The 26350-nt window shown below is 39.7% G+C and overlaps 2 protein-coding genes across 6 annotated transcripts in view; one reads left to right on the top strand and one right to left on the bottom strand.

The window, feature by feature from the left end:
• IFT122 (intraflagellar transport 122) overlaps positions 1 to 15458 on the bottom strand; it is a 70855-nt gene extending 55397 nt beyond the window's left edge. The window contains exons 1-3 of one of the 3 annotated variants that reach the window (XM_037051019.1): positions 15307 to 15458; positions 2587 to 2653; positions 1165 to 1249 (exon numbers count right to left, since the gene is read on the bottom strand). In XM_037051019.1, coding sequence (XP_036906914.1) covers positions 1165 to 1249; positions 2587 to 2653; positions 15307 to 15347 — 193 coding nt within the window. In that variant the 5' untranslated portion in view covers positions 15348 to 15458. Of the gene's footprint in view, positions 1 to 1164; positions 1250 to 2586; positions 2654 to 6890; positions 6911 to 15306 lie in introns of those variants that run through there. The other 2 variants (XM_037051026.1, XM_037051035.1) reach the window with 2 other exon arrangements.
• A 171-nt stretch (positions 15459 to 15629) lies between these two features.
• On the top strand, positions 15630 to 25866 carry MBD4 (methyl-CpG binding domain 4, DNA glycosylase). 3 transcript variants are annotated; one of them, XM_037050992.1, is made up of 8 exons: positions 15630 to 15930; positions 18079 to 18303; positions 18720 to 19570; positions 22103 to 22177; positions 22255 to 22389; positions 23288 to 23437; positions 23910 to 24013; positions 24910 to 25866. In XM_037050992.1, exons 1-8 carry the CDS (start codon positions 15842 to 15844, stop codon positions 24985 to 24987), a joined length of 1707 nt encoding a protein of 568 aa, XP_036906887.1. In that variant the 5' UTR covers positions 15630 to 15841; the 3' UTR covers positions 24988 to 25866. The 3 variants fall into 3 exon arrangements, with proteins under 3 accessions (XP_036906887.1, XP_036906894.1, XP_036906901.1); XM_037050999.1 differs by lacking the exon at positions 24910 to 25866 and adding an exon at positions 24122 to 24807; XM_037051006.1 differs by lacking the exon at positions 18720 to 19570.
• The last annotated feature ends 484 nt before the right edge of the window (positions 25867 to 26350 follow it).

Here is a 26350-nt window from a genome sequence, read left to right as displayed (position 1 = left end):
TTTCTTCACACCCCACATCTGATCTATCTGGCTTCACTTTCAAACCATATCCAGAATCTGACCACTCCTCACCACTTCCTCTGCTCCCAGAGGTCGGAGCCCCAACACCTGTGTTATAAAACTTGCCTGGATGATGCTTCCTCGCTCATCTCCCTGCCCCAACCCTCTCTCCTTGAAGGTTGTTTACAACAGCTGGAAGGATCTTTTTAAAATGCAAGTCAAATCAGATCCCACCTCTGCTCAGAACTCTTTAGTGGTTCCCTATTTTCATTGAGAATCAAAGCCAAAATGCTTACAACAGCCAACATGATCTGACCCACCCCATGCCTGTTACTTTTCTACCCTCGTCCCCTATTGCTCTCTCTGATTCCTGCTGCCCCAGCCCCTAAAGGCACACTTCCACCTGAGATCTGTATAATAGCTCTTCCCCCGGAAAGGAATTCCCTTCCCCGAAATGCCCACGGTCAGAATCTCACTGCCTCCCCACCTGCAAGTCTTTGCTCACTTGTCCTTGGCTCAAAAAGTCCACCCTCGCTACCCTATTTAATACTATACCCAATCCACTGCTCCAGCCAACACTCCCAGTCCCCTTACTCTGACCTACTTTTTCTTCTTCTCTAACACTTATCATCTTCCAACACACTGTTTAACTGTTTAGTGTATATCATCCCTCATACTCTCTTTTCTTCCTTCCCCTCTCCCATGGATATAAGGCCCATAAGGGCAGGGACCTTTGTCTGGTTTGTTTTCTGAAGTATCTCAAGCAACTAGAACAGTGCCCAGCACAGAGATGGCTCTCAATAAATACTTGTTGAATTGAGTGATTAAAATAAAGTCTAAGATGGTAACGAGGAAAAGACAGGGAGTGGTCCAGTTGAGGAACATGTATAAAGGACCCATGGACATGGACAACAGGGTGGGGACTGACTGTGGGAGCAGGATAGGGGAAGTAGGCGGGGAAGGGGAGAGAAACGAGGGAAATACTGAGACAACTGTAAGAGAAAAACAATTAAAAAAATAAAATAAAAATGAAGTCTAAGAGACTTAACTATCTTCTGCAAGTTGTACTTTAGCTTACTGAAAAGAATTCAATTCATGATCGTGACCAAGGAGAAAAAGTTATGAGGTCACTACAGAGCCTGTAAACCCAGAGGAGCCTCTTACCATCCTTTGCATACGCCACACAGTACACAGTATCTTTGTGTCCCTTTAGGGGCTGAAGTAAAGTGCCATCAGAGGTGTCATAAACCTGGCAAAAGGAGATAAAAGTACAGATTATCCACATGACATTCATTAATTAGAATTCCTACAGGTTGCTGCTATTTTTGTTTTTATAACAAAATATTTGTCAATATTCTAAATGTATATCAAGTAGAAACTGCACTGAGAAACCAAGAAGAATGTAACACTGTTGGTAAACCCAGGAAGTAGAGGTCCCAATTCTATGCATTTTATTACCAGGAACATATAATTAATCCTCGATAAACAAAAATTAATTCTGTGCAACTTCTCCACAAACTTCACTCATTCTTACATGAGTTTGGATATATTACCAATCCAACTAGGCCGACCCAAATAAAGCCAGCACATATAAAGAGGAACCTTCAACACTATTAAATTTTAGTGCAACATTATAGAGGATTTTTCATATTTGCTACCAAGAGTTTGAAAGTCACAGATCTGAGCTCCAGGTTTGCAAATCAAAGGGAGTATCACAAAATTCAGATGTAATGGGAATTTAGGATATTTTACAGCTGTGTAACACCTATAAATATGCAGGAATTTTTAAAAAAATGCATCTGAGGAATCAAGGCAAGCCTCTCCAAAGACTAGCGTTGGGAAAAAATAACCTATGAAAAAAATAACTAAAAGGATTTGGACTGTTTACCCTGGGGGAAAGAAGTCTGCAGAACAATGTACCATGACTTTAAGATTACGTAGTTACCACAAAAGAATGGAGATCAGTCAGTCTGCATATCTAGAGACAACAGAGTGAGAGGAAGTCAACTTACGCAGAAGGAAGGAGACATCATACAAAGGTTTTCGGGTCAAACATAAAGGGTTCCCTGAAAATTACTTTTACACACCGGGATAGGTTCCAGAGGGAGCTTATATTCTTTGAAAATATGAAAAATGGCACAGCATCCATATGGAGCTGTTTAGGTGGGCCAGAGCCTGAAAGTTGGGGTCAGGCTGTCTGGCTTCTCATTGAGGAAGCCCCTTCAATCCTGTTGCTTGAATTATTCAGGGGGACAAAATGTGAACTGACACCAGCCTAGTCTCAAAGACGTTTTGATTAATTGTTTTCAACCTTTCACGGGTGTCTCAAAGTAAAAACGGAAAGATTAATGACTCCAAAGGAGGTATTGTTCACAGGTTCCTATCTGATAGACAGTTTACTTACCTGTTTTAAATAGCCCATTTCCTTCCCTATTAAAAAGTAATGACTGGTTTTTCCGCCCTTGCCTTTTTTATCTCAAAAAAAAAAAAAAGAAAGAAAGAAAAGGGGGGTGTCAAATTTCAGAGTACTTACAAGAAGGAAAGGGGAAAAAAGCACTTAAAAAGGAAACTCAGACAAAATCCTACCAGTAATCTGTTTCCTGCAGCCAAAATCAGTTGGGTTCCATCAGGCTTAAAAGCGAGGTCATATATACTAAACAGGAGACAAGACAAAAGGACAATTAGGAACCAAAATGATGAGGTCTGCTAATGGCCAGGAAAGCAAACTTTATTTCCATTATAAAACACTATTTGTGGATAAGGGAAAAAAATAATGGCTAAGAACTGCCTTTGGTTGCAGATTCCATTCAACCACCACACTCTGGCAGCCCATTCAATCACATCCACTAGGCAGCTAGCTCTGTGTCCCAGTTTCCACTTTGAATGTGATTCAAAGGGTCCACAGTTGAAGGCGCTAATTCTCCTAATAATACCATAAAGTCTAGACAATCAGAGAGAACGTGTGAGGCTAGTAAATCCACACACCTCTGAAAAATTGGTCCTTTATTAAAATATAACTATTTCCAATAAATCAGATATTTACTGAAAGTCTCTGAGGCATCTCTTAGGCACTAAGAGATACAAGATTCGTAAATCACAATCCCTTCCTGTCTTCAAAGAAATTACCATCCAGTGGGAAGGTGTGACTCAGAAACATTCACAAAGAACTACCATATGTCATCAATTCTGAAGCGCACATTTTCACATTTTAACATCTCTGAGGTTGGGATGTGTCTTATATTTGATGATGTGTCAGTTTAACTGGCAGCATTTTTTGCTTTCTTTTTTTTTTTAATATTTTATTTATTTATCTTTAGAGGGGAAGGGAAGGAGAGAGGAAGAGAAACATCAATGTATGGTTGCTTCTTGTGCATCCCCTGCTGGGAACTGGCCCCTGTGGGGAACTGGCCTGCAACCCAGGCATGTGCCCTTACTGGGAATCGAACCGCGATCATCTGGTTCGAAGGCCCTCGCTTAATCCACTGAGCTACACCAGCCAGGGATTTTTTGCTTTCTTAGTGGTGTGTAAAATAATGGTATTTTACAATCAATGACCTCTTGAATTAGATGAAATACAGAACATTGTGATAAAAGCTTTAGGAGAAATAAACCCACATCTTATGGTCAATTAATATTTGACAAAGGAGGCAAGAACATACAATGGGGTAAAGACAATCTATTCAATAAATTGTGTTGGGAAAACTGAACAGATAACATAGAAAGGAAGAAAGGAAGAAAGAAACTAGACCACCTTCTTACGCCATACACAAGAATAAATTCAAAGTGGATTAAAGACTGTCTATAACCATACCACTCTGAAGGTGCCTGATCTCGTCTGAACCAAAATGGATTAAAGACTTAAATGTAAGACTCAAAACCATAAAAATCCCAAACGAAAACACAGGTAGTAAAATATTGGACATTTCTCATAAGCAATATTTTTTCGGATATATCACCTAGGGCAAGGGAAACAAAAGAAAAATGGGACTACATCAAACTTCAAAGTTTTTGCATAGCAAAGGAAACCATCAACAAAAGGAAAAGACAAACCACTGAAAAGACAAACCACTTATTCTCCAATGATACATCTGATAAGGCATTAACATCCAAAGTATATAAAGAACTTATATAAAGCTAAATAACTTGCCCCCAAATAAACTGCTACTGAATGGAGGTGGAGCCAGAATTCAAATCCAAGCAGTCTGGCTCCAAAGCCCATGTTCTAACCATTATGCTTTGGGGCCTTCATTATCATTATTATTACCATATGCCAGAGCTGACAAAATAATTAGCAAGAGTTTCCATGCGTTATCAACAGAAAAAAAGGAGGGGATATTATAACCTACTCAATACATTTACATGTAGAATTCACAAAGCTTTAATATAGGCTCTGTTGATTTCAAAAGCTTCTTAAAGGAAAAATAATTCTTCACATATATTCAATATTTAAGGGTTGTTAGAGTGTAAATTTACATTACCTCATGTGGTGCTTTGAGAACATAATGTGACAGGCAGGCCAGGCACTACTAGCCCATTTTTATCAATGAGGAAACTAAAGAACAAAGGCAAGTCATGTGTCTGTTGCACAGCTGGCTGATGGAAAAGCTGGAACAAGGGTGATTGTTACACCCTTTCCAGTTGGGCATCACTGTTCATGGACACAAACACAGACCCTGAGTTCTTCAGCTTCCTCACTGTTATGTGGTAATAGACAGGGCCTTCCTGTTTCTCAGGCTTTCTTTCTCTGTGTCTGGAAAAAATGAACTTGGCACATTTCGCACTGAGTCAGAGAAGTGGGGCGGTAGAGTAGAGGGGAGCTGGGCCCAGAAGAGCTCACCTGTCTGAGCTTTTATCCTCACCTACAAAACAAGGATAGAGTTGTGCATAAGCCACCCTTGAGCAAAGCACCTGCCACCTGTGGGTTGTATGATGAGGTACTAGATTTTGAAGGGGTCTGTACTTCTCTTTATAGTAAACCTAGGATATGTGGTTCCCTTTCTGTCTTACACATACCTGAGCTCCTCAAAGTGGTTCCTGTGCGGCCTATTTTTCATAAGATCAATTGGGTTAAATTACCAGAAGATCATTTCTGAGTGTCTCATTTGGGCAAACCCTTAAGCTATCTTCCCTCAGATGTGAAAATTCATTTTCTCGGAATACTTGAAATTTGCCTTCCTAAAGTACAACACACATATCTGGTTTATCCCCACCTAAATGCTTACTGTACTTAGAATCTGTACAATCCAATTTAGCTATGAATTATCTAGTCTTCTATATTTTACACTGTTTCAGATACTACCTCATGTCCTTTGCATCACAGTCACATGCAATTTGAGAGGAATGACCCTGTTTTAGACATTTGTGGACCCACATGCATGGCTTTATCCTAGATACAAAATGAATAGAAACATAATCAACAAACTGACAATATTTTATCTTGAACCCCTTGGACTTTAATTCCATCATGAGATCACAGAAACTCAGAATTAGAAAAAGCCCTAGACCTCGTCACGTGGTCTAACTCCCTGCCAGGGCAGGAATTCCCTGTAGATGGCCATCCAGCCTGTGCTTGAACATTTCCAAGGCTGAGCAGCTCACCCATCCATAGGCAGGCTATTGTACTGTAGGACGTCCCTCTCTCCCACCCTGCCACCTTTTATGAAAAAGACACATCATCAGATTCCATTGCAGAGAGACAGAGGGAGAGTCCTACAAACTGTCCTCTGCAGATGCTGTGCCTACCCACTATAAACTGACGTCCCAAGGAGCCTCTCTAAATCCTGCACAATCTGCCCCAGCCCCCCTTACCTGCTTTGGTATTTTTGGCAAATTATTTCACCTTGTTAAGTCTCAGTCTCTTCATCTGTAAATGGGGTAATAGTTCCAACCTCTCAGGTTGTTGTGTAGATTAAACAAGATAATGCTTATAAACACAGTTGGACCTACAAGTACTCAGTAAATACTACCTGGTGTGAATTAACTCCAGTAAATATTAGGATTACAGCAGATGCTGGCCTGACAGGAATAAGATAGGTTAGCCAAATAAGGCATCATAGTAGAGATGAACCTGGAGCAGTGCTTTTAAGGAAGAAAATGAAGGAGTTCAGAGAAGAATTACATAGCATTTGGGAAGGGCCTTTAGATAGAAAAATGGAGTTTATAGCTAAACTAAAAAGCATAAATTTGCCCTTGCTGGTGTGGCTCAGTAGATTGAGCACTGTCCTGTGAACTGAAAGGTTGCACGTTTGATTCCCAGTCAGGGCACATGCCTGGGTTGCAGGCCAGATTCCCAGTCGGGGCGTGCAAGAGGTAACCAATTGATGTTTCTCTCCCACAGCGATGTTTCTCTCACTCTCTTTCTCCTACCCTTCTCCTCTTTCTGAAAATAAAAAAATAAAATCTGTACAAAATAAAAATAAAAAGCATAAATGTAAATATTAGCAATTTCAATCCAAGACGGCAGAGGAGTAGTGGAAGCTGTACTAACCTTCTCCCAGGACCAATGGGGAATTACAACTAAATTGTACAGAAATCATCCAGAACAACCAACTGATCACTAGCTGGAGAGAAGTCTTATAACCATGGACAGATGCAAGAAACCACTTCACCACAATGTGACTGGTAGGGATGCTGAAGGAGGTGTGAGAGGGCTGGCTGGGCTCCCATGGGTGGCAGCTGAAGTTCTGAAGGGATATTTCAGTGACTGGGGGGCAGTGTGGGCTCTAAACCCCAAACTGGGCTCCTCAGCCTACAGCACCAGAGCAGGAAAGGAACCCAGATAACACCCAGCTATGAAAAACAGCAGGGTTTCTGTCTGCCAGGGAGATGGCTAGAGATGTAGGGAGCCTCTTAAAGGGCCAAGGCACAAAATTTCATTTGCAGCTACTTACCCTGAGCTCTCACAGAGGGAGGGCAGAGTGGAGAGATGCTTGAGGAAAATCTGGGGCTGGTGGCTCTGGGGAGAGAACTGAAGGATCAACTACCAGGATTCCTGTGCTGAGTCATTCCCAGGACTGCAGAAGCCATCTTTCTCAGGCAAAGGACTCCTCTCCAAGAGGCATCAGCCTGAGGGGAGGCAATAGCCCTGCCCACAGGAATTTCTCTGCCCCACACTGTGGTGCTTAAACCGGACTGCTGACCACGGCTTGATTAGACTAACAACTGATCTTGACAACTAATCAGTTTAACATCTAAGGAGAAAATACAAAGAAGCAGCCAAAATAGGAAGACAAAGAAACAAGAGAATTCTCCAGAAGAATTGGATGAAATGGAGGCAAGAAATTTATCAGAGAGTATAGAATAATGACTATAAGGCTACTCAACAGCATGAAAAAAAGACATAGAAACAATAAAAAAGGACCAGTCAGAAGTAGAGAATGCAATACCTGAGATAAATAATATACTGGACGGAATAAAAAGTAGGTTAGATGAAGCAGAAGATACAATCAGTGTTTTAGAAGACAAGGGAGAAAATAACAACCTGGCAGAGCAGCAAAAAGAAAAAAGAATTTTAAAAAATGAGGGGAGCCCTGGCTGGTGTAGCTCAGTGGATTGAGTGCAGGCCTGTGAACCAAAGGATTGCGGTTCGATTCCCAGTCAGGGCACATGCCTGGGTTGCAGGCCAGTTCCCAGCAAGGGACGCACAAGAGGCAACCACACATTGATATTTCTCTCCCTCTCTTCCCCTCTAAAGATAAAAAAAAAAGTTAACAGTTAGAAAAAGATGTTCCATGCATTTGGAAAAGAAAAAAAAAGCTGGGGAAGCAGAACTTATATATGACAAAATAAACTTTAAAACTAAGGCTATATAGTAAGAGACAAAGGACACTACATAATGATAAAGGGAAGAATCCAGCAAGACGATATAATTCTAATAAACATTTATGCACCCAACAAAGAAACACCTAAATATGTGAAGCAAATCTCAAAGGACATAAAAGGAGAGATCAACAGACATACAATCATAGTTGGGGATTTTAACACCCCACTGATTTCAATGGCTATATCGCCCAGGCAGAAAATCAACAAGGAGACAGACAGTGGCCTTTAATAATACACTAATCAATGGATTTAACTGATATCTTCAGAGCATTTCACCTCAAAGCAACAGAACATACATATTTTTCAAATGCACAATGAATGTTTTCTAGGATAGACCATATGTTGGGGCACAAAACAAGTCTCAATAAATTTAAGAAGGCTGAAATCGTATCAAGCATCTTCTCTGACCACAACGCTATGAAAACTAAAATTCAATCACAAGAAAAACACTTAAAATCACACAAAGACATGCAAGCTAAATAATATTATTAAACGATGAACGGGTCAACAACAAAATCAAGGAAGAAATTGAAAGATACCTTGAAACAAATGAAAATGAGGACACAATAATCCAAAATGTATGGGACACTGGGAAAATAATCCTAAGAGGGAAATTCATAGCATGTCAGGTATATCTCAAAAAAAAACCCCACAAAAGCCCTGACTGGTGTGACTCAGTGGATTGAACGACAGCCTGTGAATCAAGAGGTTACAGGTTTGACTTCCTATCGGCACATGTCTGGGTTGTGGGTCAGGTTCCCAGTCGGGGGCATGCGAGAGACATCGAACTGATGTTTCCCTAGCATATTGATGTTTCTCTCTCCCTCTTTCTTTGAAATAAGTAAATAAAATTCCTTTTTAAAGAAGAAAAAGCTAAAATAAACAATCTAACTTCCCACTTAAAGGAACTTGAAAATAACAAAGTCCAAAGTGAATAGAAGGAAGAAAATAATAAAGATCAGTACAGAAATAAATGAAAGAGTCTATGAAAATGATATGAAAGAACAATGAATCCAAGAGCTTACTCTTTGAAAAGATAAACAAGCCCTGACCAGTATGGTTCAGTTGGCTGGGCCTCAGCCTGCAAAGAGAAGGGTCATAGGTTTGATTCCCAGTCAGGACACAAACCTGGATTGCCAGCCAGGTCCTGACTGGGGAGAGTGCGAGAGATAACCAATGTTTCTCTCACATCGATATTTTTCTCTCTTTCATTCTCCTTCCCTTCCCCCTCTCCAAAAGTACATAAATAAAATCCTTTAACCAAAAAAAGAAAAGATACACAAGACTGACAAAACTTTAACCAGACTCGTCAAGAAAAAAGGGAAAGGATCCAAATAAATAAAATCAGAAATAAAAAAGGAGAAATAACTGACACCAAAGAAATACAAAGGAGTGTAAGAAAATATTATGAACAATTATATGCCAACAAATTGGACAACCTGGACAAAATGGATAAATTCCTAAAAAACATACAATCTTCAAAAAATGTATCAGGAAGAATCAGAGAATCTGAATAGACAGATCACACCTAATGAAACTGAAGCAGTAATCAAAAACTCACACAACAAACAAATGCCCTGGACCAGATGGCTTCACAAGTAAATTTCAGCAAGGAATTAACACCTCTCCTTCTCAAACTGTTTCATAAAATTTAAGAGGATGAAGGCTCCCAAACTTATTTTACAAGACCAGCATTATCCTAATTCCAAAACCAGGTAAAGACACTACAAGGAAACAAAATTATAGGCCAATATCCCTGATGAACATAGATGGCTAAAACCCTCAACAAAATATTGGCAAACCGAATACAGCAATGCATCAAAAAGATCATACACTATGATCAAGTGGGATTTATTCCTGGAATGCAAGGTTGGTACAAATTTCACAAATCAATAAATGTGAATCACCACACAAACAAAATGAAGGATAAAAGCCACATGATCATATCAATAGATGCAGAAAAAACTTTCGATAAAATCCAGCACCCATTTATGATCAAAACACCCAGCAAATCAGAAATAGAGGGAACATACCTGAACACAATACAGGCCATATATGACAAACCCACTGTCAGCACCACACTCAATGGGAAAAACTACAAGCATGCCCCTTAAGATCAAGAACAAGACAGCAATGTCTGCTTTCACCTCTTATTCGACATAGAATTGGAAGTCCTAGCATAGCAATCAAACTAGAAGAGATAAAAGGCATCCAAATTGGAAAGGAAGGAGTGAAACAGTCTTTATTTGCACATGACATGATACTATACATAGAGAACCCCAAAGATTCCACCAAGAAACTACAAGAACTGATAAATGAATTTAGCAAAGTAGCAGGATACAAAGTTAATCTCCAGAAATCAGTTGCATTTTTATAGGCAAATAATGAACAGAAAGGAAAGTTAAGAAAACAATTCATCCATAATAGCTTCAACAAGAATAAAATACCTAGGAGTAAACCTAACCAAGGATATAAAAGACCTGTACATGGAAAATTATAAGACACTAGAGAAGATACAGATAAATGGAAGCACATACTGTGTTTGTGGATTGGAAAAATTAACAACATTAAACTGTCCATACTACCCAAAGCAATCTACAGTTTCAATGCAATTCCTATTAAGATTCCTGTTTGTTGTATTTCACAGAACTGGAACAAATATATCAAAAATTTATATGGAATCACAAAAGGCCCCTCATAGCAACAGCAATCCTGAGAAAGAAGAACAAAGTTGGAGGAATCATGGCACCTAATATCAAACTATACTACAAGGCCTTAGTAATCAAAAAAGCCTGGTACCGGCATGAAAACAGATACATGGATCAATGGAACAAAATAGACAGCCCAGAAATAAACCTTTATTTGACATCTTTATAGCCAATTAATATTTGACAGAGGAACCAGGCACATAAAATGGGCTAAAGATAGTTTATTCAATAAATGATGTCATGAAAATTGGATAGATATGTGCAGAAAACTATAACTAGACCATCTTCTTATACCACACATAAGAATAAATTCAAAATAGATCAAAGACTTAAATGTTAGACCCGAAACCATAAAAATCTTAGAAGAAAACATAGGCAACAAATTCTGATTTTTTAGAAATTTTTTATCAGATATATCTCCCCAGGCAAGGGAAACAAGTGAAAAAATAAACAAATGGGACTACCTCAAATTAAAAAGTTTTTGCACAGCAAAAGAAAGCATCAACAAAATAAAAAAGACAACCCACAGAATAGAACATATTTGCTGATATGTCTGATAAGGGGTTAATATCCAAAATTGATAAAGAATTTACAAATCTCAACATCAAAATCATCAAACAACCCAATTAAAAAATGGGCAAAGAACCTGAATAGGCACTTCTCTGAAGAGGACATGCAGATGGCCAATAGATACATGAAAAGATGCTCAACGTCACTAATCATCAGAGAAATGCAAATTAAAACCACAATAAGATACCTTCTCACACCTGTCAGAATGGCTGTCATCAAAAAATTGACAAACAGCAAGTGTTGGTGAGGATTTTGAGAAAGCGGAACCCTTTTGCACTGTTGGTGGGAACAGACTGGTACAGCTACTGTGGAAAGCAGTATGGTGAAACATCAAAAAATTAAAAATGAATCTGCCTTTAGACTCAGCAATTCCACTTCTGGGAACATATCCGAAGGAACCCAAAACACTAATTCAAAAGAATATATGTATCCCTGTGTTCACTGCTGTACCAAGATTCGGAAGCAGCCCAAGTGCCCATCACTAGATAAAGCTGTGGGACATTTACACAATGGAATTCTACTTGGCTGTAAAAAAAATAAAATTTTACCCTTTGCAACAGTATGGATGGACCTGGAGAGAATTATGATGAATGAAATAGGCCAGTCAGAGAAAGACAAATACCACAATTTCACTCCTAAGTGGACTCTAACTGAACTAACAAGGAAAACAGACACAGACTCATAGATAGAGAGCAGATGACAGCTAGTGGGGGCGGGGGTGGGGTGGGGTGGTTTAGGGGTGGAGGGATTGAACAAAAAAGAAGGACTCATGGACAAAATTGTGGTGATTGCTGGGGGGAGGGGCTGATAAGGGGACTAAATGGTAAAAGAGAAAAAATACAATAAAGATTAAATTAGAAAAAGAAGAAAGAAAAAATAAACATTAGCCATGGGGAATAAGTACACAAGTTGATGTGGAAAGTGACTGGGAGTCAGTGTAGGTTTATGAGAAGTGAGTAACAGATCACAGTAACAGGACTCTAAACAGGTAATTCCTCCTGCTGATATGGAAAGGTTAGACTAAGCAAAAGATCAGAGAGACAACAGCTTGTTTAGTTATGAAAAACTTATCTTTGACATCTAGATATTTTGTGTTCTACTATCTACCTCTTACTGTTTTTTGTTTCGTTTTGTCTCATTCTGGGCTATCAGCTGGCATATGTAGCTGCCATCAGGGTTGCTGGTCTATAGAACCGCTACACGCTGTATTCTAGTATGTTGTTTCAAACCTGCAATGCCCAAATAACCAATCTTCATTCATCATTCATTCACTCATTTATACACTTATTATTATTTCTACCCAACTATTCAGCAAGTAGTCATAATAGACAGCTATTGTTGTGTTAGCTGTTGTCATTTTTTAATTTGACAATCCAGTATGTCAATGCAAGAAACATCCAAACCTGTAAGAATTTTTATGAATTTATTTGAGCCACACTGACAATTGCTGGGATGCAAAGCCTCAATGAATTGAGAAAATGTTCAAGAGAATGGCAGGTTAGCACCTTATTTTACACATCAGATTCAAAAAAGATGTGCCCTGGCTGGTGTGGCTCAGTGAATTGAGTTCCAGCCTGTCAACCAAAGGGTCACCAGTTCAATTCCCAGTCAGGGCTCATGCCTGGGTTGTGGACCGGGAGGGGATGTGTGAGGGGCAACCACACATTGATGTTTCTCTCCCCTCCTTTCTCCCTCCTTTCTCCTCTCTGGAAATACATAAATTATTGTATTTATTATTTTTTAAAGAGAAGACCCTAAGGAATTGGTGCTAGAGTAGGGAGGAAGAAAGCAAAGCAAATGGAGGGGGTACTGCTGGGATTAGATAAAAAGTAAAACGATAGACACATCTTCTACATAGGTGAGTACAGAATAGTAACAGTCAACAATTAACATGATAACAATAACAATGAGGGAATCTGTAGTCTCTGCTCTGGTGTGGTGGTTGTGCTCCAAAGGTTTAGAAAAAAGGGATGTTACCTGACTTTCCAAAGGTATGTTATCATAAATGCAAAAAAGACAACAGACAGGCTCAATTAAGGTAAAGATAAATTTTTTGTCAACGAAAATTAGAGCATAAGGCAACAATGACTGCCAGCCATGACCTGCTTTTATTTAAGAAGTTTTAATTTCAGACCATCCTTTGTGGTTACTTTAGGTCTCTGAGTTTGTAAGGCTGTCACACAGGCCTCCCCCAGATTTGTCATGTTTCATACATTGCCCTCTTTGTCCACAAAGGGAAAAGAGGTCAGTGCCCCTAACTAAATACTTAGGTATTGCATGGTTTAAAAATGCGACACACGGTTGTGCCTGCCATGGCACACTGGTTGAAAACCACTGCATTAGACAGATTCTAAGTACCATGAGAGGAAATTCTATGCCAGGGTTGAAAACTGGGAGCAAATCAGGCTGTATTTGGCCAGCAAATGTTTTGTTTGGCCCACATATTTGTTTGTTTGCTTTAAAAATCAGACTCCAACATTTAAAAATTAGGACATTTCTCACAAAAACCCAGATTTCTCGTGTCTGGTGAAAACAGGAAGATCTGAGCACACTAGGCCAATTCCAGCAGGGTGCTAATTGGCAGGATCTGGGCAGCAGCTGCCCCTTGTAGGCAGAGCTCTCCAGTTTGCCACATTCTTTGCCACTCCTATTACACCCTGACATCAAAGCCCAATGTTCAGTTGCCAGTCATCATCAGCTTGAGAGTACTTTTTAATAATAGAGTTAAGAGAAAGGTAAAAGAGAATTTTTTTAAAATTCAAATCTCTATTAAAAGTAGAAGTAATAAGCTATGTGTTTCAAGAAAAGTGGATGGTAAAATAGAAAAATACTCCCAGGAAATCCAATAGACAACTCATCATGTTTAAGATGCACATAAGATCACTCATTTATGTTGCCTGCCTGACTGTGGCAGGCATTTGGGTTTGCAGCCTCTGTAATACAAAGAAAAGCATTAGCTATGGAATGAGGAAGATCTGAACTTAAAAGCTGGCGCCAGCACTTACTCACTGTGTGACCTTGGCAATTTATGTGCCCTCTCTGTGCTTTAGTTTCCTCATATATAAAATAGAGGTAATTACCTACCTCAGAGGGTTGTTGTCAGGTGACAATGAGATAAAAGATGTAATATTCTTAGCCAGTGCCTGGCTTGGCACATGGTAAATGTTAGCTCTTACTAGTGCAGAGTACAATAGAGAGAGCAACCATCTCCAAACGGAGCCTTTACAGGATGTTTAGGGTTTCAATGTGAGATGAGGAAAGAGGGCATGCTTTCTTCACACAGAAAGGCCTAAGAAAAGACAGACAGAATGGCAAATATCCTGTGTTAGTGGCCAAAACAGAGGCTTAACAGTGAAGCTGAAAAGATCATCTATGCAAAAATTTTAAGTCAGGCTGAGGAGAGCTGTCCAATAAGTCAGTATTTCTCAAAAGGTATCACTGTGTGATGGATTCAGGTGATAAAAATGTAACAGGACATTTAATAACATTGAATCATAAAGTGAGAATGTCATTCTCTTTCAAGTCTCTTTCGAACCTACAGTAATTAAGCATAGGAGAACGTCTTGATTTGATGCTATTCATCTCAAGCACTTCTCTGACCACACTTGCTAAACCTCCATTTCTAGAGACAGCAGACCTCAGGCTTCCAGGCTCCGTAACAACCTTATCTAGCTACAACTAAACTAACAATTTTGTTTCTCCTTGGTTTAAGTTTTATAGTTACCTTATAGCGAGTGAATTTTTGATTTTTAATCGTGCAGCAATAAAGTTTCCTTGTAAAATCGTAAAATATAAAATAAAAGCATATTTAGGCGAAAATGAGTGAGACGATTTAGAGAAAAATGGCAAGTATATGAGAGTATGAGTCATATGTGGATGTGGCAGAAATTGTTAAGTTGGAGAAACATCGTGGATGTACAAGGAGCCTAGGGTGGAATGTAAGGCAGCGACAAGACCAGAATGTGACTATCTGTAAAACCACCTCGACAAGGCCACGACCTCACGCGTTGTACATCCCTTTGTCCCCTCTCAGGGCCTCAGTTTCTCCATCTGCAAGGGGGTGAGTGAGAGTGCGACCACACAAGTCGGCTAAGTCCCGCTAGGCCTCAGGCCCGTTGCCCCGGCAACCACAAGAGATCAGGCAGCCGCTCCCGCCACCCAAGCCGGGCTCAGCCTCCCGCTCCTCCCGGACTGCCCCGCTCCTCACCACTGCTCCACTTTATCTCTCCATGTCAACACGGCCCTCATCGCGGCTTCCCTCACACCTCGGGCCCCTCCTCCCCGCCTCAGCAACAAGGCCCTCACCGCGAGCCACTTTGGCTACCTGCGCTACCCCTGGCAACGCACATGCGCAGTGAGCTGTGCGCGCGCGCGGCTGAGAGTTACGAGTGCGCATGTCTAAAAATGAGGGCTCGAAAAAGAGCAAGATGGAACTGGAGCTTCATAGGCTTCTGGGCAACAGGGACGCTCACGATTGGCCTGGATGAGTAGGGGGCGGTGCGTCTTCCTCAACAAAGGAGTTGATTGGCTGAGCCGTGGAAAGAGCTGTGGAAGAGTGGGCGGGCCAGAAAAAGGCTATAGAGTGTGAAATGTTTCTACTTCCTTCAGCTTTTGGTTTCAGCCTAGCCCTCTGAGCCTACGACGTTTTCCCATATTAATCTGCTTTACACCCAGAGCGTCGCACCGTTTCGGCCTATTGATGCAGCCAGAACCCGCTTTCGGCTGAAAGGGGCACGGCTGAAATGGAGAATCCGAGCCTGGGGGACGGTGGAGCTGCCCCCTCCATCACGTCCAATGAGAATCTAGCGCCAGACCCGCCGTGTGACTTCTGGCAAGTTATTGTCCCTTTTCGGGCCTCAGGTTCACCACCTGTAAAATGGGAGTGAGGCGATTGCGGTGGGTGGGCCTTTCTAACCTATGGTCGACAGAGATCTTAAGGCCTAAGGGCTACTGACTAGGCGTTAAGGCTTGAGGTCAGTAGTATTAGAGTGGGGTCAGCCCTAAGTGCTCCTTTCTTATCCAAAATGACAGAGGAACTTGGAGGAGCAAGGAGGTGGTACAAGGAGAGGCCTACTTGGGTTGGAGGATCCTAGGAAGAGAGCTTGGAGGAAATGTAAAATTAAGCAGCCAGCAGTGCCTCTGTCCTATGAGAAGTAACAGAAGGAGCTAAGATGGGTTACCCACTTTTCTATGATATGTAATCCTGAGAACTACCTTAAACGGTATTACCTCCTTTTTACAGATGAGGAAAGGCGACTGGGAGGTTAAGTAACTTGGTCTTAACCTCCCAGCTAGTAAATGGCAGACCTGGGATTTGAACCCAATACGTTGACTTGAAAGTTTGTACTCTTTCCACCAGGTTTCAGTTTCCTTATCTATAAAATCGTGAACTATATAATTTCTCAAGATCCACCAAGCTCTCCAAAAGTATATAACCCCAAACTATGTCAGAAGATCTCAATTCTAATTTTAATCACTAGCTCTTGCTTAGTTTCCCTATTCGTAGAAAAGAAGTTGGGTTAGACATTTTTATAGACCCAGTCAACTTTTAAAATGTGTGATCAGGATACACTCTACTAAAGTTTTTCAATAATAGTACAGGGGGAGAAGTATTAGACCAAGATTTAATAGACCTGGGTTCTGATATCAGCTCTGCAAGTAACTTAATCTTCCTATCAGTTTTATCAAGAAGAGGTTTTATTCAACCTACCTCACAAGGTTTCATGAGGATCAAGAATGAAGGATATTTGAAAATTCTGTGTCAGAAATTACCTTTTGGAGGGTTACAACATCTGATGAAAGTAGTAATACTCTTCCCCAGAAAAATACATACATATTTTATTGGATTGGCCAAAATGTTTGTTGGGTTTTTTTCCATAAGATGGCTTTAGTTGTGTTTACTTCATTCAAAACAATTCTATCAGATTGTATAGTGACAGCTGTCACAACAGTGTGCATTTTTAAAAAATATATTAAAATTGGTGAATTCTTGTGTAGCCATTTTAATATTGAAGATGAAAGAAAATAAGCAACATTTTTGACATATTATACCTTATTATTTCAAGAAAGGTAAAAACATAACTGAAATGCAAAAATAGATTTGTGCAGTATACGGAGAAGGTGCTGTGATTGATTGCACATGTCAAAACTGGTTTTCGAAGTTTCATGCTGGAGATTTTCTCAGCTGGATGGTGTTCCACTGCCAGGTAGACGAGTTGAAGTTGACAGTGATCAAATCAAGACATTGAGAACAATTGGTGTTATACCACACAGAAGATAGCTGCCACAGTTAGAATATCCAAATCAATAAAGTTATTGGTGAAAATTTTTTAAAATGTGTCTTTTATAGACAAAACCATATGGACTTTTTGGCCAACCCAATATATATAACTTATTTTCTTATTTGGGGAAGAGGAGGGTACCTCACTGATTCCTTTAAACAGGTCTGTTGACCCCAGGTTAAGAGCCCAGCATTTGGTTCATTTTTTTAAAATCCTCACCCAAGGATATATTTATTGATTTTAGAGACAGGAAGGGAGAGAGAGGCAAGAAACTTCAGTGAGAAAGAGAAACATCAACGAATTGTCTCTCCTATGCACCCCTAACCAGGGATCTAACCCACAGTCTTTGGTATATGGGATGATGCTCCTACTAACTGGGACTGGTTCATATTTTTTAAAGATATCCCAGTGTCACCAGAAGTTTTTATTATAGCCCTATGGAATGATTAATTTTTAAAAAGTGTTTAGCAAATAGCTTGAGTTTTTCATTGTGTAAGGAGATTTCCAACCCTTTTTTAGCCCTTGTTGAAGGGCAGGAAGATATTTCCATAGCATGAGATTGGTCCATACTGATTTTAATCTCTTCCATAATCCAGATAGTTCATGTGGTTTCTTCTCTGTTAAGGATTGAAATTGAATAAGCAGAGGAAAATCAGTTTTAAATGAGCTAATAATCACTTGTACTTTGCTTTTTTCAGCAAGGAAAAGGTTCTGGGATCACAAAGAGTAGAAAATGAAAAACAAATGCTGATAAAAAGCAGCAGTGAGTGTAATGCCCTGCTACAAGAACCCACTGCCTCTGCTCAGTTTGATGGTCCTGAAATGACAGAATGCCATAAGTCTGTCCCACACGGATGGGAAAGAGTTGTGAAGCAGAGGTTATCTGGGAAAACAGCAGGAAGATATGATGTATATTTTATCAGGTGAGCATGCAAGGTGGTAAAAATAGTGCTGCCATATCATTTTGTCTAAGCAGATAGTGGGAAGTATAGCAGGTATCCTGACTTTTTTGTTTTTACTAAAAAAACCATTATGGATTTTATTTAATATTGCTGGTTGATTTCATCAAGTGATTTAGGGACATTACACACATTTTCTCCTTGAATGATTAATGGTAAGGTTGCATGTAAGTTATATTTGTAAAATATTTTATAGTATCATATTCCTTCTCAAAGAGGAAACTATTATAAAAATACCATTTTATCACTTTTTATTTTAAATGACAAATATCCATGGCAACATTTGGAAATTATTAATTAAAAATCTGAAACATGGTCCGATTCTTTTTAAAAGTCCCTTTGTTTACTGTCAGTAAGTTTTCTTTAAAATTATTTTCTAGCCCACAAGGACTGAAGTTCAGATCCAAAAGTTCACTTGCTAATTATCTTCATAAAAATGAAGAGACTTCTCTTAAGCCAGAAGATTTTGATTTTACTGTACTTTCTAAAAGGGGCACCAGCTCAAGATACAAAGATCGCAGCATGGCAGCTCTGACGTCACAACTGCAAAACGGAAGTAGCGTTTCAAAGTGGAACCTCAGGACAAGAAGCAGGTGCAAAAACAATGTGTTTTCCCTGCCAAGTGGCAGTTTGGAAATGCAAGGTAGCAAAGAACTGCCTAACTTTACTTCTATGCATTTGCCTTTGAAAGGAGGTGAGGGTGTTAATGATGTTGACTCCAGAAAGGCTAGAAAATCCAAAGGGAAGATGACTACTCTGAAAGAAACTCAAACTAAGAAAACTAAAATGAGGTGCCAGAAGAGTCTTCCAGATTCTGTTCAAAGTAATAGAGAAAGAGAATATGTGTATAAGGCAGATGCTGAAAGTGAACCTGCTGTGCAAGAACGTCAGCTTGATAGAACTTCCTGCATTTCTCATGCCAGAGCAAGCAACAAGCTCCTCAGTGTGACAAATAAAAAGAGGCTTAAGAAAGAAAAATCACTGAGTTCAGGATCAAATTTGAGTTATGAACAGATAACTTCTGGCATCATGAACAAAATCAATTCAACCGAAGAAGCCGAACCCAACAAGAAGTGTGAGGATACCTTTTTAGAATCTGAGGAAATAACAAAAGTCGAAGTTGGGGAAAGGAAGGAACATTTGCATACGGACAATTTAAAATGTAGCTCTGAAATGGACAACAACTGCTCACAGACTGAGAAAGACTCTACTTCTGTGAAAATATGTCAAGGTATTCAGTGCATTAAAGTGCTATTAAACATGTGATGAGAAGTTTATGCTCCTGATGATGTATTTTATGCTTATAACTAGTTAAGATATGGGAGTAGAACAAAGAAATAGCAGATACATTCTGCCAAGTGATCCTAGTACTTTGTCTGATCCACCTTCAAACCCCTTCCTATGGCAGAGGGAACCAGCTGGCTCCTGCCCTGACGCTCCTAGCAGAGGAACGTCATGTCGTTAATGGCTGCCACCTTCTCTCCCTGGTGCAGCAGCTGGGACTCTCCTCAACAGTGCTTTCCCTTCTTTCTATCTTCTTTGTAATAATCTTACAACCTGAGGGAAAAGAAAATGCTTCACTTGGGAAAGGTTTGGGGAAGACCCTTTTGTACATAAACTGGTTGAGAGTAGTCAGTGTTTTCTCTTTGCACTACTGCTGTTACTTATTACTGATGTGTGGCTTCCAGTTTAATTTTACATATATCATAGTCATTTTTATCATCTATAATGTAATGTTTCTCTGCTACTTTAGAGATCTAAATAATTCAAAACTGTACTCGCATAGTGCATCTATTATTTGTAATATGCTCTTAATACAGAGTATAGAGCTGAGTACTTTCACCTTTATAATACCTCAATGAATAAGAGAGAAAAAGGAGATCTTTTGAGCAGCCTGGTATTAGTTATTCATCATGCCATTATGATACAATGAATAACTCCTTTAAAAAAACAATAGTAATTTTACTTAAATCTTATGAGGAGACAACGTGGACAAGTGGATGGAGTAAGGGATTAGACTTTACTCCTGTTTTCAGGCGCACTCATGATTTTATGTCTTTGCTGTACCTGGGATTTCTCCACCTTTAACAGAAGGTGGCCATATATACCTAGGACCTGCATAAGAATTCTTCAAGGCTGTTCTTTAAAAACTTTGAGCTTCTTAAAGCCTTCGGGTTTATGTAGATTTATTGCTAGTACAATGGGCAAATTACATTTTAGAAACACTCTTTTGTACTCACAATGAAAGTATCCTATACATAAAGTCTGTTTCTCAACATTAGGTGAAGAACCCTTAGGTTAATAGATATTCAATGAAATAGTAAAGACTTTCCCATTGGCTTAAGTAGAAATTGGCCAGTCGCTCAGTAATAAAGGCGGCTCTTTAGTAACTATTAATAGGAACCCACAGAAAAAATGATAAAGTAGCTAGTAAGCACAGTTTCCTCTGTTCTAACTTTTTTACTTTCTCCTAGGCTTTGCCTATGTAAACGATTGTAGAATGGCGAAACCGCCACTCAACTCCTCTGGAGACCGGGATACTTGTCCCAGTCTCCAGTCAGTGCCACTGTCATTTTTAGACAGTTGTTTAATTTCTAGGGCTTGGTCTCTTCATCTGTACAAGTGGAGGTAATACCCTTCACCGGTGCTGTGTATTTTATCAAGAGTATTGTAAAGTAAAATGAGAAGTGAAAAAGATGGCTTCATGGTATGTAAATACAAGGTATTATTAACTGACATTCAAATGTAAAGGGTACGGCTAAAGAGGGTATTAAATATGATGGTTTTTGAAACTTGGGAAGCCTGATAATGCTGATCAGATGGTCTCTGGCAAAGTAACTGAGCTTCCCAGTAGATAATTGTCTCAGGTGTTCTGAGGTCAAAATCTTAGGATTTTCAGAAGGTTCTATTTTATCTATTCCTCCCTGCCACCACCCCCCTCCCCCCTTTTTGTGGCAAGGGTAAAAATGTTCACTGCAGAAATTTTGGCAAATAGAGAAAATTAAAGAAGAAAAGAACATCGGAAACAACCACTATACCATTTTGACTCATTTTATTATAATCTCTGTAAATATATATATTATTTTTCCATTTTAAAATTAAATTGGGGTCAAATGTAGAATATTGCTTTTTTTCACCTGGAAGTGAGAAAGTCTTTATGATACAGTCTCAAAAATATTTTAATGACAGCATTGTACAAATGTGTCATAATTTTAAATATTCCATATTGTTTCCAATTTTATAATACTGTGAACTCTGAACGTGGGTCATAAAGAACTAGTGTGCAAAGAACACGTATAAAGGACCCATGGATGTGGACAGCAGGATGGGAATTGACTGTGGGAGTGAGGATGGGTGGGGCAGAGGAGAGCAAGTGGGGAAAATTGGGGTAACTGTAATAGAACAACAATAAAATTTTAAAAATAAGAAAGAACTAGTATAACAGTGGTTAAAGGTCTGAAATCAGGACCCACACTGCCTGGATTTGAACTTCAGCTATAATGCTTACTTAGCCTTGGCCAGGTTGCTCAGCTTCTCTGTGCTTCAATTTCCCTATCTGTAGAGATAAAATAGTGCCTTAGCTCATAGGTCATTAGTAGGATTAAATTGGTTAATTTTAGGAAAGTACCTGCACATTCTTAAAGCTTTACAATAGTAGTTTTTTACTATTATTATTATTATTATTATCATTATTATTTGCATCCCTGAATATTTCTTTAGGCTAAACCATAGATTCTCTAAAGTGTTCTCTCTTCCTTTTCAGAAGACACTATCCCACGGACACAAGTAGAGAAAAGGAAAACAAGCCTATATTTTTCCAGCAAGTATAACAAAGAAGGTATCCCTTTTCCAATCAGAAAATCAGATTGTAAACCTATTTCAGATGTGCAACTCTGATTCATTGTGTTTGTTCAGTTCTTAGCCCCCCACGACGCAAAGCCTTTAAGAAGTGGACACCTCCTCGGTCACCTTTTAATCTTGTCCAAGAAACGCTTTTTCACGACCCATGGAAGCTCCTCATAGCAACTATATTTCTCAATCGGACCTCAGGTTTGTGGATTGTTTTAACCAGTGCCTTAGCAAAAATTGTGTGATGACAGAGAGCACTGAATTGATTGGGAAGCCAGTGTTCAAGTTTGGTTTTGAGTCTATGTGACCTTCCTCTTCCAGCACTTAACCTTGTCACCCATGAGTAAGTTAGACTAGCCTTTGTAGCACTAAAGAGCAGATTTTTGTTTGTGTTCTACTTCCAAATTGATTTTGGTTATCAATGAAAGTCAGTTACATAGCATCCCTTAGTTGTGCATAAGAGCATTTCTTTTTTACTGACTACTTTCTTTAACGTCGTTGCCACCTGCTTTCATCCTAGTTATCTGATAATATGATTGTTTTAAAACTAATACAGGGGTGAGCAAACATAGCTTTACAGTTGCAATATAAATAAATAAGACAAAAATAATAATACAGGAATAAACTGTTTTGCATGCTCATAACTGTAAACCTACATTTGGCCACCCCTGTTTTATGTAGGGCCAGGTTTAAGCATAATCTGGACTATTAACCTAATAGGTTACTGGTGTTGGTCTTTTGCCCTGAAACTGGTTGTTGATTTAGGTAATTCTCATTAGTGTTTTTAAAAGAAAGAAAAAAAAAAGGGCCTGGCTGGTGTGGCTCAGTGGATTGAGTACTGGCCTGCAAACCAAAGGGTCACCAGTTCGCTTCCCAGTCAGGGCACATACCTAGGTTGTGGGCCATGTCTCCAGTTGGGGATGCATGAGAGGCAACCCCGCATTGATGTTTCTCTCCCTTCTTCCCCTCTCTAAAAATAAATGAGTAAAATCTTTTAAAAGAAAAAAAGCTCTATATGAGATTTGTAGTTGAAGAAGTACCTGAACTTAAATTAGCCCGTGTGGAGGCTTGTGATCACATAGTTATTTTTGCATCCCAGGTAAAATGGCAATCCCCGTGCTTTGGGAGTTTCTGGAGAAGTATCCTTCGGCTGAGGTAGCAAGAACCGCAGACTGGAGAGATGTGTCAGAACTTCTTAAACCTCTTGGTCTCTACGAACTTCGAGCAAAAACCATTGTCAAGTTCTCAGGTACTTTCCCATATTCCCAAAGGGAAAACATAAACTGTCTATTTAAGAAAGCCACAACTTAAACTTTTATGTCCATGGATGCTACATTAATAGTCATTCAGCTCAAGCACCAAAGGCATTTAAAAGCAGTCCACTTGCCCCAAACCACAGTCTCCCATCCATCTAGGCAATAAACCTTTGCCCAGCACTGGGTCCAGCCATGTGGGCATAATTAGAGGAAGAAGTCAATGGAGCAGAAAGCCCTCAGTCAATACCTTTGAGTTAGAATGATAATGGTCAGTAAGTGGCAGGTGAGATGTTCAGACAGAACAGTGCTTCAGGCTCTCAGAAGAAAGAGCAGTCACAACTGGGGTTGTTAAGAGAGATTCTTTCCTGTCCCTTTCTGTTTTCCCATCTAGCCCCCCATCACCACACATTGGGGGGCAGTATCTTCCTAGAGGCTGGCCTAATACGTGAGCTGTTATATTCTCAGATGAGTATCTGACGAAGCAGTGGAGGTATCCGATTGAGCTTCATGGGATTGGCAAATACGGCAACGACTCCTACCGAATTTTTTGCGTCAATGAGTGGAAGCAGGTGAGGTCCACTTGCAGCCAGATCATCTCCAGCACATATTATCTCTGAGACAAAAATAAGTCCACTGTTATGGCTGAAACTATTCCTTGGACACATTTGCTGTTACAGTCACAAACACTTTTGTTCCAAACTTGAGGGGCAGTAGGTGGCATGCAGTTATTTGCGACAGGAAGAGGATCCACGGGCACAAAGTTCATACGTAAAGACTCCTTGGTGTGGCCCCTGACTGACGTGCAAAAGTTTGTCACATGGCCCTGTTCCTTTCATTCCATTCATGTAATATGTCTAAGCCTGATGTGGTTTTGTTTCTGTCACAATCATACTCATCTTCAAGAGTACACCACAGGAAAGCAGCAGTGTTAGAGCTTGGAATGCCACTGGGGTTTCTTCTAGCAGTCTCAGACCATTTTTGTGGTAACCGGGTCTGGGTCGTACTTCAGCTGCCCATTCTGTTGAGTTTGCCTAGTACACAGGCATCTGGGTGATGTCCTGGCTGGTAGGCACTGCCAGGTAGCCTGCTACACTGTCCTCTCCATCTGTGACCACCCTAAGCATTTAGCTAGTAGAGGTCTGGCCCAGCCCATCCCTGCTTCACCATTTATTGTGACCCGAGCAACCCATTGAACTCTCAGGTCTAACAGAGGAAAGGGCGCGTCGATGCTTGTTCATGTTACCACTACTCCACGCCCCAGATTCTGGAGAAGACAGGTAGTAAATTGAAAAGTACTTTATAAAGTGTAAAGAATTACTTCAAGGTATAACTTTAAACATTTGTGAGGTTATAATTTCCATGTACATTTTCATGATGTATGTTCTACTATATCTTTAAAAAGCAAATTTTTAAAATGCATTTCTGACTAACGTACATAAGGCCTCTGTCTCCTCATTTCTTCCAGGTGCACCCTGAAGACCATAAGTTAAATAAATATCATGACTGGCTTTGGGAAAATCACGAAAAATTGAGTCTATCTTAAAATTCTGTGAAGTTTTCAAACTGGTTTTTTATACATCCCTTTGATTCTTCAGAGCTTCATTCAGCCAACCACCTTCCCAAGTGTATAGATTTTAATCAGCCCAACTAGAAACTAATTATGTTTTCGTAACATGCGTGCCAGTGGTAGAGCTTTGCTACAGAATGTGCTATAACATGTTTTGAGGTTTTTTAAAAAAATAAATTGTGATTTCACAGCAGTCCTAAAAATGTATATGACTTTTCCAATAATGAAATTTGATTTGAAGTTGAAAAAAAACCTTCAAGCTATCAATGATACAAAGCAAATTTCTGTCAACCTTGCTTGAGGAAAGATTAGACTTTCTGTACTCTTCCTATAAAAATGATGTTATACAATTGTTTTATGAAGAAGTAATCAAAGAGTTTGCAGCCAAACATATAAAAAGGTAGCACAGTAGGTATTGGGCAGTTAGTTTTTAAAATATGTTTATTTAAAGCTAACACCTCGAAGAAAAATAAGATTCTTTCGTCATCATGTGTGGACTTTCAGGAATTGGAGATTTGACCCCAGCGTCCATTTGATAACCTGATGCAAGTATCTGCTCCAGATCACAGTGCCAGCTTCTAGCTCGTGCATGTTACCTCGAGCCCTTTGTGAAAACTCGAGCATTTACCCATCTCTCATCTTCCAGCTGGAGGACAAGACCTTTAAAGTTTTATGTCATTTTTAACACACATTTTATAATGTTATAGCTCAAACACTGAAACAATTGCCTTAGGAAGAACTCGCCAGACCAAAGTAATCCTGGTAGCAAGTCTTAGTAACCAGTCGCCATTTTAAGGTGTAATTTGTACATTAAATGTATTGAACAGGTGAAAAATAAAAAAGTTAAGGAAACTACCTCTGTTGTAAGGTGGTGTGTGAATAGAATCAGAATGCAGTGTGCTGCAGGGCCAGTTGGTTGTTTCCATTTTAGTGAGCAAGTTTGTTTTTAGAGAGGAATGGATTTTGACCAGAGAACAGGATAACACACCCCCAAAGGCAAACATCCACTTCATAATTTTTTCCCACATTTTAATTTAATAAACGTCAAAGTAACATTCACTAAGTGCAAAGCTCTGTGCTGGGGAGGGATACAAAGATGAAAAGGCTCCGTAGAGACCTTCACGGGGAGAGACGACAACATACATAATAGTTAAGGTGTGCAGAAAAGATGCCCCAAATACTGCAGCTAAGAAAGTAGACAGGCACCTGAAGCCATGGGCTACAGCTGGGGTTGGAAGGTAGGGCAAGCTCACCAAGCTTAGGGCATCAGTGCCGCTCGGTGGCAGGGCCTGCTGTCAAATTCCATCCCCCTGACTCTCCATTAGGAGTGCCAGGGCCA

Source organism: Sturnira hondurensis, unplaced genomic scaffold, assembly GCF_014824575.4.
Source record: "Sturnira hondurensis isolate 20B ecotype Veracruz unplaced genomic scaffold, ASM1482457v3 Scaffold0000867, whole genome shotgun sequence".
NCBI classification, from domain to species: Eukaryota; Metazoa; Chordata; class Mammalia; order Chiroptera; family Phyllostomidae; genus Sturnira; species Sturnira hondurensis.
This window is presented reverse-complemented; position numbering and strand designations above follow the sequence as displayed.